Below are 16,250 nucleotides of genomic sequence, written 5' to 3' on the forward strand. Positions count from 1 at the left end.
TGCTGCCGAGAAAGCTGTCTGAGCTACAGAGTTGCCACATTTATGTAGATGGTAAAGAAGTTCCTGCAAAACCATAGAAAGTTCATGCAGGGTGTGGGTGTGTGTGTATGTGTGCGTAAAACAACTTACTGAGAAAAACCTGACCCTGAAATTTTGCCTAGAATGTAACATGTCTTCAAGTATCTTTACAAATACGGCTTATGTTTTACCTGTCCCAGAAGAAAATATATATACTTCAGAATTAACGTAAGCTATAAATAAAACAGGATTTTGCAATTTTCAGTTAAGAAGAAGTAATAACCAGTTTCCTACAGATATTTCTGTTACTCCTACTGATATCATCAGATTTTAAACCATGATTTGTGAAATCTTTTCCACAACATCAGTAATGGCAGGATAAGTCACTGTCTATCCACTATGATTCTACTGCTCTATCTGACTAGCTGTATTTGTGTTCTTTTGTACAGACCACACTGTTAAAAGAACTTGAGCTTTAAACTCCAGCTAGACTTACATAACTAGTTCTTAAAATGTCATTACATATGACTGACTCTCTACAAGCCATCTTCTGTCATGCACCTGTCATGTCATCGGGTGCATCTCAGCTGCTTACCAGATAGGTACACAAAGTGCCAGTCATCACTGTGCAATATTTTCAGATTATATATTTTGACAGGTCCTAGATTGTACATCCTCATAGGAGGCTAGTAAAGACATTTCTTAGTGTTTTAAGGAACTCTAGGTGCCTCTAACTTTTTTAATATTCATCTGTTAATGAGAGTTAGACATAATTTCATTGCAGTTTCTGTAACTGATTTGCTGTTTCTCATGTTTGCATAGTATTTCATTAGTATACATTTTCTCTCAAAGATATTAAGTTTCATAGTAATAATACTTTTAAAAAATATATTGGTTGACTGCTTTTTTAATTGCTACATGTTTTGCTGTTTCTTCTATGAGCTAGACATAATAATACCCATTATTGTCCTTTTCTGTCCTTTAGAAATGCATGTATGACACCTGTAATGCTGAGAAGAGTGAAGTTGCACTGTGCAGTGTGCTCTCTACTTACTCCAGAGACTGTGCTTCAGCAGGCGTGTCCCTGCAGGGCTGGAGGCAGGGTGTCTGTGGTATGTGAACTGAAATTCCTTGGGCAGGGATATGGGGGGATATAGGGGAACAGCCCCATTTGTGGCACTCAGTGTCTTTTGTCTTTAGTCATCAAGTTAGAGAGCCTTTCAAAAACAGAATAAGTATTTATTCTATAAAATTCAGTTTGTGACTGCTTCATGCTCTTACAATGCATGTTCCTTTTGTAAATCTTAGGTGAATTCAATAGTCAGATAAGCAAAATAGTATAAGGCATATTACTCAAATTAAACAGAAACAGGGTTAGTTTAATTTAGGTTTAGTTAGCAATTAAGTTAATTTTGAAGACATGGGCTTCTCCATGTATTTTAATTCCAATACCTTTTTGCTTTACATTCAGTCCTCTTGTCCCAGACAATACAAATGACATAACTCATTAACTACATTTTTCCACATTACAGTAAAATAGCAATTTTTTTAAAAAAATATATATTGGTGATATTTGAGAATGTGAAAATCTTTAGAGGCATTTTCAGCTCAGAATTACCTAAAAAATGAACAAATGTTTCTTGGACATACACATGGTCACCAAATCCTGAGTTCAGAGTCCATATATGTATGTACCTTCCTTTGGGCACTGTCAAAGGAAGATACATACATATATGAACTCTGAATTTATTACAAGATGGCATAAAATCTGAAAATAAAACTCACTGTCTTGGATTCTGAATTTTGCTTCAATATTCCCAGGTTGTCATTGATGGTCAGACAGGTCAAGTGAGATTTGCCTCTGTCGACATGAAAATAGATGTACGGGGTTCTTGACTAATTGCACATCTGAATAGACAACATAACAATGATCATGTTTATGGAGCTTGATGCAGCTATGATCTATTTAATTGCCTGACTTAGGAGCCAGCTGGGATACTTAATAGAAGCAAACAATGTAACTGGTGTGACGCTTTGCCAGAGGCATTTAAGACTGTGATAAGAACAATTTCACAAACCTGTGCTGAAATAATTCAAAGGAACACAGTGTAGTCCACAGTAAATTGTCCTAGGATCCTGCAGAGTTATGCACTAGACACAGACACACTGTTTATCAAAAGCTTTGTTCCCAACATAGAATTACTGACATTTTTAATGGCAAATCAAGACTGGTTTGCAGCATGGGTTTGGCTGAAATCTGTGTTCTTAAGGCACAGTAGGTAATACTACCTCAAACAGTGCACTAACCTTGAGAAAAAATGCTCATGTTTTAATCAGAACAATCATTTTAGGCCTTATTTAAGAAGAAATAATCTTTTGGGAACACGGCTGTGATAAGAGTATGGTTGTTTATGACTCACTGTTCATGAATAAAAGACTAAATGAGCCACCACCTTCACTCTGTGTTCTGTCCCATTGTGGGGGTTGGAAAAACTGTTCCAGCTCCTGAAGCTGCATCCACTCTGCCAAGCTGCAGGCAGCATCCATGGCAGGTTGCATCCCAGGCAGATGTCTGCACTGCAGTCAGCAGAGTGTGTGAAACAAGCAAGTCCTGCTGGTTAAACCCTGTGCATGCCTGCTACACTCTCTTTAGCAGAGGCATGAGCCATTACTGGAGCTGCTGGTTGCCCAGCAGATCACTGGGGTGAGCAGTCTTGGCACTGCTTTTCTAGTGCTCCCTGTGCAAGCTAGCTTGAAGGTATCTCTGGTATGCTCATGTTCTATGCACTCATGCCTCCAGTTGTGATTTGTCATCTTAGATGCGTGTCATTCCTGTGACCATGAGCACTACAGTCAAATAACCCTTCTCTTACCAGTCTCACTGTATCAAAAGCGATCTTATTCCTCTATGAAAATTTTAAGGGAGAAAGTAGGCACGTTATTTTATTGTATTATTAGCTAACAATTGAGACAGATATAAATTCATATTCAACATCTTTATTAATATCTTTTTTACTTGACGTATTTTGACTTACAAATACGACTTGCTGTAAATTCAAAGAATAAAAAGTAGGAGAATATGCCTTGCCTGACTTACACAGGGGATATTGTGTTTGCGCCAGCTAGGACCAGAAAATCAAATAGTTTATGGTGGTAGGGTGCTGGTTTTGAATGTGTATACAAGCCAAGCACACTAACTAATCTAAAAAAGTGTGCCATGGTCATGGACTGGAAAAACATACAGAGCTTTATTTAAGCATGGAACCTATTGCTGATAAGTTATTAGCATTGTTGCAAAGCTGATTAGCACAGGTGCCCATGATCAACACCCCTGTACCTTCTAGTGCATCTGTGTGTATCTGAAAAACAGCTGCAGGGTTAAACCTGCAGAATTAGAAAGAGGCCCAAGATTACTAGATCTCCAGTTCTCACCAAATTTCAAAGATATCTGGATGCCATACTTTCTTGCAGCCTTAACCTAGGTGATGTTTCCTTACAAAATTTATTGTCATCCCTATGAGTCAGTACTGCAGATTCTATGGCAGACCTTTGATGGTGTTGTATACTGTCAGCCTGTGAAAATGAACCAGCTTTTTACTGTCTTACAGGGTTAGTTAACTCTTTAGATTGTTATTTATCTATTGAGTTCACCCAGAAATCTTAGAAACTGTTGTTTCTCATTTCCCCAGAGGATGACAACAAGAGTTTTCCTAAAGACATCTGTGAGAACTGAAACATCCTTTTCTTGGTAGCATCAATCGATTGGCAGAGTTCCTTGTCACTGCCATTTAATGTCAAAATTTCTCTCTTACAAAATAGGGTCATTTCTTAAGTTATCCCCAGCCAAAGAAATCATTAGTAAAAGTCAGAAAAAAAATTTTAACAAGTCAGACGTTACTGGTTTCAGGTTTTGGCATAAGATAGAAATGTAAATTGTGGAAATTACAAAAATATACACCCTGCTGAGTATTTCAGTGTCATATAGTTTAGGCTATGCTAATAGATTCTCCCAGAATCCTGGGAGACGAGGTCTGGTGATTTGATAAAAGCATGTTTATGGCTACCAGCATGCAGAAAGGCATGCTAAAGTCATGAGAGATGATTGCACAAAGAAGGCCATACATCCCTTTTATTTCTCTTGCAAAGATCCCTCTGAGGAGTGTCCTGAGACTATGGTTTATAACTATAGTGTGAAGTACTGTAACCAGTCCTGCCGCTCGCTGGATGAGCCCGACCCGCTGTGCAAGGTCCGGATCGCGCCCATGGAGGGCTGTGCTTGCCCCGAAGGCACCTACCTCAACGACGAGGAGCAATGTGTGCCTCCAGATGACTGCCCCTGCTACTATAAAGGCAAGATTGTTCAGCCTGGCAACTCCTTCCAAGAGGATAAACTCATGTGGTGAGTTTCTCCGATGATGCAAAGGCTGCTCTGTGCCTGGGGACATCGGGGCTCATGGGGGAAGAAGTCTCTGCGCCAATCCATAATGGCATCATTTTACAGTTAGGAATAATGGCAAATTTTTCCTAGATTGTATCTTCCCCTGGCAGGAAGTGCAGCCACAGCAAATGTTAAAATCCCATATTCATGCTAGCAAACAAGAACCTGAAAATATGTTTAGTAGAACAATATTTGTAATCTATCTCTTGCAGAGTTCATTGTTGTGTAAAAAATATCCAAAAACAGTGGGAGCAAGTTTTCTAGAAGACAGAAGGCTTGGAGGAGTTTCAGGCTTTGAAATGAAAAAGCAAAGTGAAAACCACCACACCATCCTGCAGACTATTTAAAAAATAAAAATGGTCCATGAAAAAAAAAAAAAACCAATTATCAGTTTTTAAACTTTTTTTTTTTAGACAAAAGAGAGAGAAACTGGGGGTGGGGGGGGATAATAAAAATAATGTAATTAATTTGCATCTGCATTGAAAAAATTGTCATTTTTCTCATTTTCAACTACCTTAGGGCATCAATGGAAACAACCACCAGGGGAAGGCTTCTTTATTATCTTTAGATGTTTACATGTTCTCTCTCTAGCTGTCTTCCAACTGAGGATTCCACACTATTTTGCAATCACATATTCATTTAGTAATTTAAGAGATCTCTTATTTAAGAAAGTATTAGTCTTATCTCATGGAGTAGAAAATGGATGCTTAGGAAAAATTTGATTTAGGGAAAACACACAATAAACCAGTGCCAGATGAAGGAAGAGTATTTTAAGAGCTGGGTCTTTTAATCTTCCTTCTGGGGATGGTAATGCATGTCTGTGAAACTGATAGCTGTAACAAATATTCATTTTGATAGGAATTTGTTATTCATGTGACAAGTGAAGCTTTGCAGTGCCTTTCTCCCTGGTGAGGGAGAAAAGTGCAAAGAGCTGATGTGTTTTGTTTTATGGAATCTCTTTAGCAAATGCATTCAAGGAAGATTAGACTGCATTGGAGAAACTGTCTTGGTGAAAGGTGAGATTTTGTTAAATAATGTCAGTATGGTGTCAGCCAGTATTTATAATGTTTTTCTGTGTTATCTCTCACTTTCTGTAACATTTTAGTATTCTGCACATTTTTCCATTCTCCCTGAAATGTGTTAGTTATTGATAACATTTGTCTTTGTAAAATGTCACCAGACTTACTAGACTCTTTAGATGATGAGGATATTTCCCAAAGCTTAGAAGTTATCTGCCTTCTTCTCCCTTCACTGTTATTGGGCAGAAGCAAAACTGTTACAAACTTTAAATGATAGACACCTGCTGCCCTCTGAAATCCTCTGTCTGGTTTTGCAATTACTGATGGCATCCTTATTGCTCTAAATTACTTCCTGAAATGTTTTCTCCTACTGCAGATTGCCCAGCTCCTATGTATTACTTCAACTGCAGCTCTGCAGGTCCTGGAGCAACTGGATCAGAGTGTCAGAAAAGCTGCAAGACGCAGGACATGCACTGTGTAAGGAGCTCACCTCCCAGCAGGACTGTGCACGTAGGATTGTCCTTACCAAGCACCGATGGGAACATGCCATGCTGGGCACACACCAATGCTTCACTGATAACACAGCAGCTGTAGCTAACAACCTACCTGTGATGTTTGTAGCACGATTTCCACTAGCTTGCAATTAAGGAGATTTTTTAAAAAGCCAAAACTTTGGCATCCAGAGCTAGCACATCTCTGCTGGTTCCCTGTTCTTGCCGTGCACTAACAAGTTGTCTTCTCCCATATCTTCTAACGTGCAGTATGTCACAGAATGTGTTTCTGGCTGCATGTGTCCTGATGGACTGGTATTGGATGGCAGTGGAGGATGTATTCCCAAAGATCAGTGCCCATGTGTTCATGGAGGACACTTCTATAAACCTGGGGAAACCATCAAAGTGGACTGCAACACGTGGTACGTTATCCCAGGGAGCCTTGCTTTACAGCAAAGTTTGTCAGAACTGCCAGACCATAGTGCACCCATGGGAGAGGGTGTGCTTTGAAGCCTTCCTCTTCATCATGAGAGCCATTGGGCTACTAGTAAAAATAAAAGGGGAAGTATTTCCCTGCATCATGCACTACTGAGCCTGCACTTGGAGAGAACAAGCACCAATATCTTCTGTTAAACGATTTCCATCCTTTTCTGTTTCCCCACCAGCTTCAGAAACATCAGCCTTACTCTGGCTGGTGTGTGGTTGCTTATTCAATAAGGGGGAATTGAGTTTGTGTGTGTTGGGCACAGCTGAACCCTGGAAAATGATTGAATTTAGTCAAAGAAGAATTGCAATGGTCCTCCCTTGAGACTTGCAGCGCTTCCAGATCCATAGTTCTCAAGATAAACTAATACTCTAGTTACTCAAATTTCTGGTGCCATAGATTTCACTGTTATTACTGATCATGGTGGGTAAAATGCTTTCAATCTTTATCCATTATTTAGCAAGGATGAGACTGTATAGTTCTGCCAAATGGATGCACAGAAAATGAGAGCTAGAAACACTTTGGTCTGATCACCATTGGTACAGGCAGCCAAGTTTAACCTGTGAAGTCAAAACCTGATAAGCTGTTGTTGGTATCACAGAGTCAGTAAGAAGTTTTATTGCAGTGAGGGCTTAGTTTTCTCATGAGAAGAGGACACACATGGGAAAGAAAATGCAGTCGCTGCATCACAGCTATAACAACTAAATATTCTGTCTACAGTCCTCCTGAACTAGAAGCGAGGTATGTCAAGGTGTGGTGGGTTGACTTTGGCAGGACATTAGGTGGCCACCTAACTGCTCTATCACCACCCTCCTCAGCAGGACAGGGTTGGGGAGAAAATAAGATGGTCATGGGTCAAAATAAAGCAAAAGCAAAGGCTGTATGCAGAAGAAAAGGCAAACAAAATATTTATCCCCTAGTCCCCACTAGCAGGTGATGTCCAGCCCACTTACAAAGGTGTAGGGCTTCAGAAAACAAACATCATAACATACACCACTCTGTTCCCACCCCAATCTCCCATTCTCTTAGCTTTTATTGCTGAGCAGACATCACATGGTTTGGAATATCCGTTTGGCCAGCTTGGGACAGCTGTCCTGTCTCTGTCCCCTCCCGAACCCTTATCCATGCCCCAGCCTACTGCTGAGGGGGAGAATGCACAGCACTGATGCTCTGGGAGTGCTGCTCAGCACTAGCCAATACATTCAGGTGTTACCAACACCTTTGTAGCTGACAATGCAAAGCACAGCTCTGTGAGGGCTGCTGAGGGAAAAAAATCCTCTCCATCTCAGCCAGACCCAAGGACAGACAGAGATAATATTTGTTCACACCACTGTAACAGAACTGCAACATGATCCTTCACAGATTAAAATTCAGAAATGGTTGAAATATTCAGTTCTTCACCCTGAATTTTTCTTTTAAAGCCCCACCATCTGCTGCCAGGAGTCAATTATTAAAAATATATTTTAAGGAAATAATAGAATAAACGTTTATGGGTAGCAAACATGAACTTTCTGATTGATATGGCATCTCATAGCATGATCTTAGAACAGTTGAGAGTGCACTGCAAACAACTAACCTTTTAATTATTCTGCCCTTGTTTGAGGTTAAGGAAAGCCCATGTTTCATGCAAACACTGTTATTCTTTGCATTTTGCCTCCCAGCACCTGCAACAAAAGGCAGTGGAACTGCACGGACAATCCCTGCAAGGGAACCTGCACTGTGTATGGAAATGGGCATTACATGAGCTTTGATGGGGAGAAGTTTGATTTCCTGGGAGACTGTGACTATATCCTAGCTCAGGTATCAATTTATTTTCAATTTCCCATCCATATGCTTTTTACACCCCACAGTGTAGGCTTCAGTCTGGGTAATTAAAAGGCACTCCCATACAAAATAGCCAAACTAATGAGCAGAGCCTACTCCCTTCCTGTTGCATCTAGAGCTGATAGAGGGAGATTTTCCAAATTAAACAAAGCAAATTGACTCAGAAGTGACACAAGAGGGCACTGTGTGATCCCAAATGATTAACTACTTGGTTGGACTGCCCTTTCCTGAAGGCATTCCAGCATTTTCAAGGAAAAGGAAAACGTGGTGTTGAAAAGTGTTCCCATCAGTCATGCAAGACTGACATTATTTTTGTTGTGATGGAAGCACACAGAGGGTAACAGGTGAACCTCATATATAATAATTGAATGCAATGAGACAGCACTCAGTGAGACATTTTGTCATCCCCAAATTACAGTTGGTTTTGCTAATTTTAAGAAAATATATTTTTAGACCTTTTTGGACTGTTGCTATGACAAGTTCGTTTCCCCCCTTAGTTTTTCTTTTTGAAAATCCTGGTCAAAAATGCATCTGCCACCAGGTAATTTTCCACCAGATACTTCCAAAATTCTATAGTTTTAGTGAATAAACAAGTCAGATCAGAGTGTCATTCATTTAGAGCTCCTAAAAATGCTTATAACTGGTCTAGTTGCCTGACAAGATCTAATAGAATGTCATCTGTTTTTCTAAGGATTTTTGCCCTAATAACATGGATGCTGGCACCTTCCGGATTGTGATTCAGAACAACGCCTGTGGGAAGTCACGCTCCATCTGCTCCCTAAAGATCACACTGATTTTTGAGGTTTGTCTAGAACTAGTTATAACCAAGGAGCTGTAGTCTTGATTTTGTAGTAATTACTGTATCATTCTCTTATATTCCACCTCAGTTGCTGCTAGAAGTACCTATGCAAGTTAAGGCAGGGGAGTTGGGAAAGGCGTAGGTATTTGATGCTAACAGGGATTGAACATTTCTGTGCATGAGGGGAAAATTGCAAGGAGTCAACAACATTCTATGAATGTGCATCTGTGTGTGTGTGTGTGTGTGTGTGTGTTTTCATTTGTGACAGTAGGCTCTGTGCATCTGTGGCTGTGGCTCACCTATCGACCAAGACAGAGTGTGAAGATAACAGAAAAATAAGACAAAGAAGGAGAGACAGAGTGCCAGTGCTGTTGCACTAAGTTTTCTATTTGTTTTCCTTCCATGCAATGTATCTGTTCCTCTGTAGAACAGTGAAATAAGGCTTTTGGAAGGAAGAATTCAGGAGATAGCCACTGATCCAGGAGCTGAGAAAAATTACAAAGTGGACCTCAGAGGAGGTTATATTGTAATTGAAACAAATCAAGGGATGAACTTCATGTGGGACCAAAAGACTACTGTTGTTGTTCACGTGGCACCCTCTTTCCAGGTAAGTAGGGGATGGACTGGGAGTTATGATTTCAGAGTCAGAGTTATGCATCCAGAACTGGAGCCCCAGTTTTCCAGAGCCAGGGAAAAAAAGGCTTGGAAAAAGTTTGGTTTAGTGGACAAGAAGAAACAGCAAGTGGGACACATCTTGTGTTTTATTGCACTGTTCAGTCAGTATAAAATACTCCAGAATATTTGGGGCAAGAAGTATTGATAACACATTGGGAGTGTTATGTCACTTGAAGTTCAGCTTTTTCTCAGCCATTTTTTGCTTTCTGTTTACAAACTTGCACCTGTTTTGCCTTTACAGGCTCTATAAATTATTTCTGTTTAAGAGTAGGCTGCACTCAAAATAACAGAAAACATTAACTGTGCCTACACACGTTACACAGGGAAAAGTCTGTGGTCTTTGTGGGGACTTTGATGGCCGCTCAAGGAATGACTTCACAACCAGAGGGCAGTCCATGGAGATGAGCATCCAGGAGTTTGGAAACAGCTGGAAAATAACAAGCACCTGCTCAAATATAAACATGACAGACCTGTGTGCAGATCAGCCTTTCAAGTCTGCCCTGGGACAGAAGCACTGCAGCATCATTAAGAGTAACATCTTTGAAGCCTGTCACAGCAAGGTAATCCTGTTCTCTCATGCTCAATGGTTTCACACTAGATATTTGTCGCTGTTTTGCAGCACATTTGCAGCATACTTTTAGTAGTGAAGCTAGTACACAGTAGTACTCGGCTACTTCTCTCAAAACCTCACTTCACAGCTGTGCCAGTTAAAGCCTGGTGCACAGTATTTGAGGAAGCAGCAGCGCCTGTTTTGAACACCTGAAGATAAAGAGGACGATAGTTGGCCACCAAAAGTAGAAAGTTAGGTATCTGTAAAACGTACAGATAAGTTAGTCTAGGACTGTTTGTGTGGTGATCCTTGGGAAGTTCATTCAAGTTATCTAAAGAGACTAATTATTTGGTTTATTTGAGTCACAAATTTAATTAAACAGAAATAAGGCTACTCTTTTTAATTAGAATATCTATACAAAGTTTCAGTGCAGTTCAATAAAAAAAATTTAAAAACAAACTTGGCTTAATTTCCATAGTGAGTTCATATTGGCAACAGTTAAAAAACAAGAGACATGAAGTTTAGTGGAAATAGGGTTTTCTTTCATACTCAATCACTGTCTCTCAGTTGAAGAGTGCACACTGTGTAGTTGTGCTAAGCCAAAACAGGTAGTTCAGTCCTGCAGAAATCACACTGGGAAGGCATTTTAAGTGTAACTGGCAGCATTACACGTATGAGAATAGGAAGATTTAGAGTCCAATTCTACCAGGCAGGTGAAAATAGAAAACTACCTGTTGTGAAATATCATGGCTCCTCATGACAATCCCAGTCTGTCACAAACCATGTACATGACAGAAATTCAGAACCCTTTCCCTCATTAAAACAAAGTGTAGCAGACACAGCTGTGGTGACACCTCTGTTGATGTTTTGACAGGTGAACCCAATTCCATATTATGAATCTTGTGTGTCTGATTTCTGTGGCTGTGACAGTGTGGGAGACTGTGAGTGCTTTTGTACCTCAGTCGCTGCTTACTCGAGGAGCTGCAGCAGAGCTGGTGTCTGCATCAACTGGAGAACCCCTGCCATTTGCCGTGAGTACTGCAGGGAAGCGCACACAGAAAGCAGTGCCCCTGGTGCTCAGGCACACGGGATACAGGAGAGCAGAACACCTACATTGTTATGCACGTGTGACTGAGCAAGCTGTTTTTATCACATTTACCTTATTAAAATCTTTTAAACAAGATTTTAAAAATAGTCCCTGCCCAGTATCTGAGACCTAAGTGTTTTTTATTCTTCGGTTCCAGCTGTGTTCTGTGATTATTACAACCCACCTGACAAACATGAGTGGTTCTATAAACCCTGTGGAGCCCCTTGTCTAAGGACCTGCAGAAACCCACAAGGGAAATGTGGGAACTTGCTGTACAGTTTAGAAGGTAATTCTTCCTTGACTTTAATGCAGTTTATGGGAGTCACAGCTACTAGTCTGGTTTTAAATGTCTGAAGCACCAAGGTGACTGAAAGATTATCCATCTGTCCCGGAAGCTCATTGACCATGCCTTGCTAATTCACTGTGTGATGGTGCCATTCATAGCATCATTTGCCTGCTGCTTTTAAATATATGAAGAGATAAAATACCATTCAATATAAATTTCTATAGAATAATTACCTGTTGACAAATGCAGTAAATTAAAACTTTGGGGAGAGAGGTAAAAAGAGGACTTGGTAAAATAATTGGTAGTGAAAAGAACATTCATACTGGAATCACTTTCATTTGGGGATCAAATCTATATTTGGTAGATATTTATGTGCTTTCCTGTGCCTGTGTAACTCAGAATAAGAATACTTTGTTTAATTTTCCAGGCTGTTACCCAGAGTGTAGTCCTGACAAGCCGTATTTTGATGAGGAGAGCAGAGAGTGTGTCTCCCTCCTCAACTGCACTTCATGGTAAGTCAGTTGATGGTGAGAAAGGTAGAATAGGACTAAAAAGGACAAACTAGGACATGTTCTGGTAATGTTTATAGGCAGTGGCAATTACCATTAAATCCAGGAGTAGGTTTTCTGTAAAAGTAGTACAGTTGCAGACATTGCTATTCCATATATGAATTCATTTCAATAAAACAATTCTTTTTTACTCTTTCTCTTCAGCGATCCTGAAGAGAAACTATGCACTGAAGACTCCAAAGGTAACTTTTCACCCTCACCATGCATTGAGTGATAGCAGGAATGCAACAACCCAACATCACATATTACATGTTACCAAACATATTGGCAATAGGAGGCCAGACAGGTAGTTTAGTATTAGGGTGCAAAGCTGCACAGATATACTTTAATTGGCAAAATGCAGCCTTTGACCTCAAGAATTGTGTAAAGGAGGAGACAGGTGTGATGTGTAGGATTCATCTTGCACAGATTAATACTGCTTTTCCACTTTTCCACTTCCTTGGTAGTCAGTGAAGACAGACTGTAGTCTGTAGCAGGCCATTCATGGTACCTTTTCTAATAAGTACTTTTAGAACAGGGCAAATCTTGTGGAAGTGCTGACCATTTATTTAATAAAATAAACTAAGACAGCTTATTAGATACGTGTTTGTGTGCCTAAAGGACACATTTGGTTAAGGTACAGTATCAGTTCATTCCCATATCTGGGAGAAAGCACATCCCAAAACACAGGGTGAGCCAGTAGATAAGACATTTGCAGTTTAGCTGATTTTGTTAGAGTAATAGACATACTTCCTTTGGTTCTTACATGTACAGTCTCCAAAATCTGGAGAACTTCTCTTATATTTAAATGCAATTGTGTACCACTGCATGCTCCTCATTTGTGGATGGAAATGGCTGTGCAACACCTCCTGAGCCAGTGTTCTGTCACTCAGAAAGGCAATAATCCCAGTCACATTCCCTGCCCAGAGAGTGTTCTCCTGTGCTCCAATGCTGAGTTAGGCCAGTATCAGTTCTCATGCTTTTACCTACCAGTAATTCCTCCATGCAAGCTGACTCCAAGAAACATCAGGAACCAGAAAAATCCAACACACTTTAAATAAATAAGATAGACTCACAGTGCAGCTTCTCAAATAGCAACTAAGAAAGTTTCTTAGCCAGGTAATTCATGTTTGATGTTGTGACCTTCAGAAGGGTAAATGCAGAGTTTGGTTTGCTTTTTACTTGTATTTATATTGCAAGTGTCCATCAAATGTTGCCATGACATTTTCTCTTTTGGCGCCTCAGTTTGCCTGTGCTGCTACAATGGGAAGACCTACACCTTAAATGAAACTGTGTACAGCCACGTGTCTGGGACCAGGTGTGGTGAAGCTGTCTGTGGCCCTAATGGACAGATCATTAAAACCCTTACCCACTGCAGAACTGCAACTACACCAGCACAAGGTACCAGATTAATAAGGGACTTGGTGGTGATTCTGTGGAAGTCCACAATGGTAATAAGATTTATCCATCCTGGAAAAAGATTCCTACAGCATGTCTAGGATAACAACACTATTTAACACTTTTCAAGTTTCAAAACGGAGGGATCAGAGCTTGTGGGTCTTGTGGTGAGGACCAAAAGTGCAATCTTATAGATTCTTGCTGACCTTACTGTCAATGAGGTTAAGAGAGAATAGAAAGATTCAGCAATTTTTCATACAACCTTTACAATAAGCTTGAGCATATCACAGTTGACACTCTGGTGTCATTAGTCTCAATATTTCATACTTCTAAATCTTTTTTTTCTCCTTCTTATCACCCATAACACATTCTGGTTTTTATTGTACTGTTGGAATAAGTGAGTCTTATACAGGTCACTTTTCTTATGAAAATAAAGCTTCCTGGCAGTTAACTCCTGTTCAAAAGACATTTTCCAGCATGAATGGAATGTGAAAAATCAGACAATTGCTTTATCTCTTTTTCCTAAAAGATATAAAGAAAAGTGGGGAACAAATAAAAATAAGCAGCTAAAATAAGTAAGTAAGTACATAAATAAATAAATAAATAAATAAATAAATAAATAAATTTCTTATCCTGGCAGCAAATTATATAAGGGCAACAAAGAAAATGAAATGTTAGCTTCTCTTCCCATGTGAGTGAATGAGCTAAATACTTGATGGTGAACCCATGTGTTTGGTATTTAATGAAAATGTTAAAAAACTGAATAAGTACAGTGGAGTAGTACCTAGTAAAGGCAGGATTATTGAAAGCAGAATGTAGGTGGCATAGTAAAATGTCTACATGGTCTGTTTCTATTTAAACCAACAGTTTCTTTGAAAGAAAGCACTAAAAGTCCAAATGGAGTGCCACTGGAAATCACCTCTCCAAAGTCAGGTGAAGTACTGCAGGGCTAGAAACATTAAATTGAAATGAAAAAATGACACAAGAAGGGGTGTTTATTGTATTCTGTATAGGAAAAAAAATAACTTGATGTGGGAGAGTGTGTGTGTAGTATTACAGCACCCCACTGTGTAATAGAGGGAGTTTATATTTATAAATACAGAAGATGGTTTCCGTGTGGACGTGTACAGAATGTAGTGGGAATAAAAAAAAGATTTTTTTAAATTTTTTTTGGAAGTTGTAGAGAATGTAAGAGATGTTGTAGGGCTTGAAAGCAGAGTAGTAGAGGATTTAAATACTAATTCATTTGATTTCCTGCAGAACCACATAAGAAATATATAACATCTGCACCTCCCTCATCAGAGGTATCCACTCCCTGCTTCTGCAATGACAATGGACAATTGATACAAATGGGTGAGAAACCATGCAATTTATTTTCTGCACCATTGACATGGAAAGATGTATTGTTAGATAAAAGTGCTTCAGCAAGTGCTCATTCTGCCTGTCACAGTTAGATATTACCAGAAGTTGTTACATCTTTGAACTGTAGCTAAAACCTTCAGAATTACAACTCCCCAATATCCAATAACTCTGTTCTGGTTTGAATACCCCTGGTGTAAAGAAACTTACAGCAGGTGCTGATGTCAGCAGAGCCCTGAATCCCAAACTGCTGAACATGAGCTTGTAACTGACAATAATATTCCAAAAGCAGAGGAGGAAAGGCTTCATCTGTTAGTAGCTCCTGGTGTTTGTGAAGAGCAGATGCACTTGGTGATTTAATCAGTATTGGCTCTTCTTGTACACATTTTCAAATCCTTCCAATGTACCTATTTTCAAATCCTTCCAATGTACCTAAGAGCAGGATTTCAGATTAGGCCTTGTGGCCTCCCTCAGTCTTTGCCATTTGGATGAATTGCTGTCCAGTTCAGCCACTGAATCCCAGGAGCTGCAGACAGTCCCCTGAGCATGGCTATTGGGTACAGATGGTTAAATGCAGGGCTGAGAATGCAGCCTCAGGCTAACACTTGGGTTTTGCCCTTGCAGGAGAAAATGTTTCTCTGCCAGTGAATGTATCAGGTCGTTGTGCTTACTCCATCTGCAATAAATCATGTCAGATTGCATTAATTTGGGCAGAGTGTAAAACTGGTCATTCTGAGACCCTCAAGGTCTGTGATCCACGTTCTGAGACCTGTCCACCAACACCTGCTCCTGGTGTAACAAAACAAGTTCCTGCTCCCACAAGGACTTCTGTGAGCGATTGTCTTGCACTCAATCCTCCCAGAAAGGTGAGAGACTCTGAAGATGTGTTTAATCTTTCATCATTCCACCATTCATGCATTGCCTGCAGCCAAGGTTTGGTGTTCTGCTCTGATGCTGGTATCCAGCACTACAGCTGGACTGTAGGTGTGACTGAATGAGATGATTTAGAAGTAAGCCAGAAACCCCTCACTGAAAGAATAAGATGAAGATTCTTCTGTTCACCTGAAGCACCTACATGATTGTATGTGAGCAGAGCTACCTAAGCTGAACAAAGACTAGGAAGCCACATCTGGCAGTGTCCTACCACCAGGAGTTATCAGGACCCTAACATATATACCAAAAAGAGTAGATATCGAGGCTCTCTTTATTCCTATATGGTTCATATTGCCTGGTTTCCAAAGCCAGAGTAAACACCAAATTTTGCCATGCTAGAC

At 40.0% G+C, this 16,250-nt stretch overlaps 1 protein-coding gene across 1 annotated transcript in view; it reads left to right on the forward strand.

The window, feature by feature from the left end:
- The window catches only part of LOC102075266 (mucin-5B), a 42,316-nt gene that overhangs the window by 13,199 nt on the left and 12,867 nt on the right, over positions 1–16,250 (forward strand). The window contains exons 15-30 of the mRNA XM_005496276.4: positions 1,004–1,130; positions 4,165–4,417; positions 5,420–5,472; positions 5,852–5,952; positions 6,237–6,388; positions 8,112–8,250; positions 8,966–9,076; positions 9,501–9,680; positions 10,072–10,308; positions 11,173–11,329; positions 11,543–11,671; positions 12,099–12,183; positions 12,385–12,422; positions 13,465–13,620; positions 14,878–14,970; positions 15,601–15,842. Of these exons, the coding sequence (XP_005496333.2) occupies positions 1,004–1,130; positions 4,165–4,417; positions 5,420–5,472; positions 5,852–5,952; positions 6,237–6,388; positions 8,112–8,250; positions 8,966–9,076; positions 9,501–9,680; positions 10,072–10,308; positions 11,173–11,329; positions 11,543–11,671; positions 12,099–12,183; positions 12,385–12,422; positions 13,465–13,620; positions 14,878–14,970; positions 15,601–15,842 (2,253 nt within the window). The remainder of the gene's footprint in view (positions 1–1,003; positions 1,131–4,164; positions 4,418–5,419; positions 5,473–5,851; positions 5,953–6,236; positions 6,389–8,111; positions 8,251–8,965; positions 9,077–9,500; positions 9,681–10,071; positions 10,309–11,172; positions 11,330–11,542; positions 11,672–12,098; positions 12,184–12,384; positions 12,423–13,464; positions 13,621–14,877; positions 14,971–15,600; positions 15,843–16,250) is intronic.

The sequence above is a fragment of the Zonotrichia albicollis genome, chromosome 6, assembly GCF_047830755.1.
Source record: "Zonotrichia albicollis isolate bZonAlb1 chromosome 6, bZonAlb1.hap1, whole genome shotgun sequence".
NCBI lineage: Eukaryota > Metazoa > Chordata > Aves > Passeriformes > Passerellidae > Zonotrichia > Zonotrichia albicollis.